General features: G+C 29.5%; 1 protein-coding gene across 1 annotated transcript; it reads right to left on the minus strand.

Annotated features, from left to right (window-relative positions):
* Positions 1-2,464: 2,464 nt before the first annotated feature.
* LOC132933593 (uncharacterized) lies at positions 2,465-2,974 on the minus strand. The gene has a single exon (XM_060999859.1). It carries the CDS (start codon positions 2,972-2,974, stop codon positions 2,465-2,467), a length of 510 nt encoding a protein of 169 aa, XP_060855842.1.
* Between the last annotated feature and the right edge of the window lie 3,922 nt (positions 2,975-6,896).

Here is a 6,896-nt window from a genome sequence, read left to right on the forward strand (position 1 = left end):
AGTCAAAATTTCATGTCCCTACGGTCATTTGTTTTAGAGTTACACTAAAAACCAAAATCGATTTTCTCGAAAACAGATTTTGCGTAAAAATTTCCGTTTTTCCTTAATTTTTCTTTTGTTTTTCACGTCGCTTGTGAAAACTACTGGGAAGTTTTTACTTTTGACCCCCCAAAGTACCAACTAGATTCACTTTCCTATCAGAAAAGTTACTATTGAAGAAACTCCAACCACTTTTACTGTCCTAAAAGGTGATGACAGACACAAAAATAAAAAAAGAATAAAAAAAAAAACACACATCATTGTAGAATCAATACATTCATCGCTTCGCTCAGAATCTAAAATTAATTTAATTTAAACTTTTAACTTAACTAGTTACTATTGGCATTTCATTAACTTAACTGTTAACTTTCTTAATTTCTTTTTTAATTAATGTGAAATTAACGAATTCATTTTTCATTGTAAGAAGTAAGTTAAGTTAATTTATTTTGTTTTTAATTTTATTATATTTCACTATTTAAATCTATTTCGTTTTCATGTCAAAAAATATTTACCGTCAATTGTTAAAAGTTAAAAGTCTGTATCATTTGAATCTAACTTATATGGAAATTCTGTATATAAAGTATAAACATTATAGTCTATAATTTAGTTTTGGGTTGGAAAAAAATTAAGTACGCTAGCGTTGCATAAACAAATTAACTTTTTTTTAACTTAATAAAAAGTTAACAAAAAGTGTGTATTAACTTTTAACTGAGTTGACCTATAGTTAAATTGACTTTTAACTTTTAACTTTTTGTTATTGGTGCATAATATAAATTATTAACTATTTTATATAAACTATTAACTTAACTTAACTGATTTAAAATGGTGGGTAAGTGGATATCGCTCTGCTGTACAGTAGGTTACAAGTGGGTCACTGTAATGGATGATGTTAAATTTGAATTCAATGATATAATATCATTGCATAAGAAAAACGATTCTGAGCGAAAACGGTCAGTCAGCCTATGATATTACCAAGTATATTTGACGATATTATTGTGAATAAAGTAATTTATATATAACCTATTTACGTGGAGCCTTGTTTTAAATTTTCAATCCTTAGCTATAAAAGTTGAACATTTTATAAATTTTTAACTACAAAATAATTATTAAATTTTAATTTTGATAAATTTTGTCAAAATTTGAACTTTAAATGCTTCAAAAAGAGTTGTGCCTATATATTTTTAATATTTTTCAACTGCTATTGTAACAATATATCAGGATCCTTGCATTAAATTCTCACGCTTTTTTACCTAACAAATAAGATTTTATTGATATTTATAGAAAAAAAAACTAAAAAAAATGGAAACAGAAAATGTCCGTAAACAGCTCAAAATAAGTCAAAATATTTGGAAAATGTTATGGTGTATAGAGAATGCTAATATAAACATTCAGTCAAAATTTCATGTACCTACGTTAATTTTTTTTAGAGTTGCAACAAAAACCAAAATCGAAATCAGATTCTCGAAAACAGATTTTTCGTAAAAATTCCCGTTTTTTCTTAATATTTCGTTTGTTTTTCACGTCGTTTTTGAAAACTACTGGGAAATTTTTACTTTTGACGCCTCAAAGTACTAACTAGATTCAGTTTTCTATCAGAAAAGTTACTGTTGAAGAAAATCCAAGCACTTTCACTGTCCTTATAGGTAATGACAGCCACAAAAAAAAATTTTTTAAAAAAAACACACATCAATACATTTAACTTAACTCTAGAACATTATACCTAAGACTATCGTTTTTTTACTTTGTTTTTTCTTGACTGTAGGCCACCATTTGGTGTCCCCTGCTATATAAATAGTTTAAACTATAAAGTATGTAGATATGATAAAAACACTTCAAAAGTCATGACAAATTGTCTAAATGCTTTTACAGAATCAACTGGACATCTTATGTGTTTGATTTCCATATAGAGTAAAGGAAAATTAACTTACCAACCTAAATATGTACTATTAGTCTGTCACGAAGCTGAAAAAGGAATTTGATGTTACCACTCAACTTACTTAACTACAACTAAAAATAAAATGTATTTAGTAAATGAAATAAAGTCAAATATGTTGAAATGTATATAAATCAAATAACCGAATATTTTGAAAATCAATCATCATTTTTAAATCGTCTCTCATTACAACAAACAAACTTAATTATTTAAAAATATATAAATATACGTATATTACATACGTATAATACACGGATATACGTTTTATACTGACTACGATAATACTGTATACCTACAACTAGTGTTGTACATTAAATAGATAAGAAGATACATGCAAAAAAATATATTCACTAACTTCTAACAGATAATTTTTTAATAAATGAAATCAAACATAATACGGTATAATTTAGAATATTTATTTTATGATAAAACAAATATATAGCTATTATTATCGTTTACAATCATATCATTAATATACATTTATTGATTCACCTATAAATTACAATCTCTTGTTGTAGCATATTGGCAACCAAGATTTTGCCAAAATTCTAATCTTTCTCTTATAAGTAACATAGCAGATATCGATGTACCTAACCTCGGAGCTAAAAATGCCAAACCGACACCCGGTATCATTGCCGTCAGAGAGAACCCAAAACTAGTTGACTTGATGAGTGTGCTTGCTGTTACTGTTTTTTCTAAGATTTCTGAACACTGATTGTAGTCTCTATGATCCTTATCCAAAGAAGTTTTCATTTCTTCAAACACTTCTTTCAAATGCAAACCAAATCGACCGGACATCATCATTTGCGCGAACGCTAACGTCGCACCGGTTACCGGTATTGCGCTTAGTGTTGTCAATACCGTGGAAATGGATTCCTGTGTTATTAACGCCGTTCGTAAATCTTCGATCTGTCTATCGTTTCCACAGTACGAGGAAACATTTGGTGTACATAATGCAATTGCTAACAATATGTAAAAAAACGCAGAATTTATTGATTTCATTTTTATTGGCACGTAGGTACAGCACAAAATGTGTAAATATCCCAAAAGCTACGCCTGAAATTCGTACGAGTCGCAATGTGTTCAGTAAGCGTCTGTAAACATACAATACATACATGTTATATATGTAAAACAAGGTAATCTCTCAAAAAGTCCATTTTTAAAAAAGTTGGACAAAAAGTACAAAAATACAAAATATTCTATTAAATTTAATATTTATTTAAAAAATATAATTCATTTAATTAATATTACATTATATTTGAATTGTATTATTATGATGTATATATTAATCATGATCTGTTGGAAGGCTGTGCTAAATACATTAAGAGTTTTAGTTTTAAAAGCCACTTAAAAGAATTAAAACATTTTCCCTTATAATAATTAAATGGCAGAATTTTTGCTTTCGATTATATACCAGAACACAATAAACAATGCATGAGATCTGTGGATCATATAAATGTAGGAAAAATTAAATAATCGGCACCTGAAATGTTATATTTCATCGGGTATTTTGGGTTGACTTATCGGTGATTTTGTGGCAATAGGTGAGCCAATTTGGGACTTTTATTTACTAGAGTCTTAGATATTGCATTGTCAATATCACTCGAAGAAAATAGTTGTTTGTTATTAGAGACTGTCGTAGAAGAAATAAATTAACTTCATTTAAAATTTAGTAAAAACGGTCTTATTACTCATTATACCTCCATGATAAAAAACATGGTACTGTTGTTCACTTACGATCAAAGAGGTACGAAGCAAAACAAAGAATTTCAAACATTTCAGGAAGCCCCTCTTTTTACAATTCTAGTTGAATTAAATATTAGGAAGGGAAAATTATGTAGCATAATTAATATTGGACATAGGAAAATATTAAATTCCTTAAAGCTTATTTAAATAAAAACTGAAATCAATCTTAGTAGTGATGAACCATTAGTTTCTGTTAATAGGGCTGAAATTAAAAGAACTTGTTATAAAGTCAATAACATACAAATAAATAGAGATGTAGATGATGAAAACCCAAAATGTATATTAACAAAAGATATTAAATTGCATTATTTAAGTGCAATATTATGTTGTTCCTCCAATAATATATAATCAACAAATATATAGCTATAAATACTATATTTTGGTTTCTATAACAATAATTTTTTTCTAGTGCACGATTCTTATAGGTACTTATCACTTACTTACTGCTTACATAGTATATTATAATTCCATTTACAAATTTTAAATAATAGTCAATATAAGAGTTAGTTCAAAAATATATGAAAAAAAATAACTAACAAATTAGTAGCTATATATATACGCTATACGTATAAGCTATATTTTTACAAAATATAAAGGTAAAACGAATGATAATAATGTAGATAAAAATTATTTAAAAAATCAACTTTTATTGATTGTTTGAAACATTTTACTTCATATAACTTGAAAAAAATTTAGATGATATAATTTTTTTGATTTTTTAATTGATTCTCATTTGAAAAACAGAAGTTTGTATCACCACAGGACACTCCTTAAAAAGTACAATAAAGATTATAAGAAATATGTTGTTCTGAGAAGTTTACATTAGAGTACATAAGTGTTAATAAGAGATTATGCAGACAACTATGCAAAATGTTGTGTAACCGTTAAATAAAATGTATAATTTAACCAAACATATGACTAAGTACGTTTCATTTTAAACTTAAATAGAAAACATTGGGTTCAGTCTTTAGTATTACATTTTTATTTACCTGTCTACTATAAACAATTCATAAGAGTTTCTCACATCAGCAATATCAAAGAAATATTTTTTAGATTAAAGTTTAAATTCCTACATAGAAAATATAGAGTTCAGTATTATATTTTGATTCATCAAATCATCTTCTAAAAACTGTTGATATAAGATACATTTATTACAACTTACAACGTACTTACAATGTGAACGGAGGTAAGACAACGTCATACGTGGTGGCGAAGATGGTCCGGAAGGGGATTTTGTGGGACAGCAAGCGATTGTGTGTAACAAGTACGGAAACCAACGTAGTCTTGATGTCAAACCTGGTCGCGAACTGAGAGTTTATCGTTGCGGAGTCGATGCGTTAAATCGGGCTATTGACAAAGACAATTAGTATGGCCGTTGGTTTTTATTTACTTGTCTACTATCAACAATTTATAAGAGATTCTCACATCAGCAATATCAAAGAAATTTTTATTAGATTATAGTTTAAATTCCTACACAGAAAATATGGAGTTCAGTACTGGAGTTCACTTCTGTTCAGTATCTTCTAAAAACTGTTGATTTGAGATACATTTATTACATACAACTTACAACGTACTTACAACGTGAACGGAGGTAAGACAACGGCGAAAATAGTCCGGCAGCGGTCGATGTAGGGTTTCGTGAACAGCAAGCGATTGAGTGTAACAAGTCCGGAAACCGACGTAGTCTTGATTTCAAACCTTCTGGTCGCAAAACGAGAGTCGGTGCGGGCTAAATGTGTTGGATCGGGCGATTGGCAAAAACAATTAGTATGGCCGTTGGTCGGAAAAGGAAAGTGCGCGCTCTTCAGCCGATAGACGGACCGACGAGTGGAAGTATAACTATTTGGTATTTACTATGCTTCGACTGATGACGTGAATTCGCTAACTAGTATTTACACACACTTATATACTACACTTTATACTAAATAGAAATCTGCGGTATTAACTATTTAGAAGTCTGTTCGTAAGCCACAAGATTTTAGATACATACCATCGTGGTTGTGAGGAGTGCTTTCTCAAAAGTGATGAGTGATATGGCAATTTAAGGTGTACTGCAAGTTTGAGGTTAGGAAAAACATGTTCTAAAACATTTCTGCAAACAACTACTAACACAACGCTCGTCGTATAGGCGAAGGGTACGCATCGACGGGAGTACGTCGTGAGACGGGTGACGACACTAACGCCACGACGACAGTAGGTGACCAGTATTGTTGGACGATAGTAAAGTTGCCACGGTGGCAAACATGATAATATTATGACGAGCGTCATAAGAATTCTTCACATCGTGGAATTCTTATATTATTATCTATGCGTTTCGTAGGCAAAATTGCGCGTCCAGTCAGAATCATTCACATTTGTTATCACTATTTGTAATAATCACATTTCTTATCATCCTTTATAGAATTATAATGTGACATAATAATCATCAACGCGGACTAGTGAGGACTGGTAACGATATGATGGGTTGGTGACGGGGAGCCGGACCGCAATTGCCTCGGTCCCTCTACTCTTCCCCGCACATATTTGTACACAACTAACATGCACGCTATCTGCTTGGTAAAATATCAACTATTTGTATAATATAAATTTAATTCATATCATCATTACATTTTCTACCAAGCCAAGGTAACGTTAAGACCAGATGTTTACAATGGAAATCAGAGGGACTTCGGACCCGTTAAAAATGTGCTCGTTTCCAGTCCTCTCTATCAGCTATCTTAGTCCTTGTCATCAATCATGCAGACTATTATTTTATTATTAAATAGACCATGACAAATTATCATGACATAGACTTAATATTTATATGTTATAATATTAATGCTGGGTTGCATAAACAATTTATTAAATTTAATGGTTCACTAAAAATGTATTGGACCAATGACGGGTTCTTAATTATATTTTCTTCTTTAGCAGTATATTTATTTTTTACCATTTTAATAAATCTCTCAAAAATCTTGTTTCTAGTGAATTTCAAAAGCATTGAACTGTCATCACTTACATGTAAAAACTTCACACCGAACTGAAAGTAAATTATTCAATATATTGAATAGTATATTATTTAATTATTTCAATATATTTTTTGTTTTTAAGAATATATTATAATTAAAGATTTTTCTTGATTTTAAATTGTAAAAATGGTGTTCTATTCTTCTTTCTTCATTGGGTGTTTATTCCAACT

Source organism: Metopolophium dirhodum, chromosome 1, assembly GCF_019925205.1.
Source record: "Metopolophium dirhodum isolate CAU chromosome 1, ASM1992520v1, whole genome shotgun sequence".
NCBI classification, from domain to species: domain Eukaryota; kingdom Metazoa; phylum Arthropoda; class Insecta; order Hemiptera; family Aphididae; genus Metopolophium; species Metopolophium dirhodum.

Excerpts from the sequence above, each read along its gene's own strand:
- LOC132933593 (XM_060999859.1), bottom strand. The coding sequence starts at position 2,974 with ATGAAATCAATAAATTCTGCGTTTTTTTACATATTGTTAGCAATTGCA.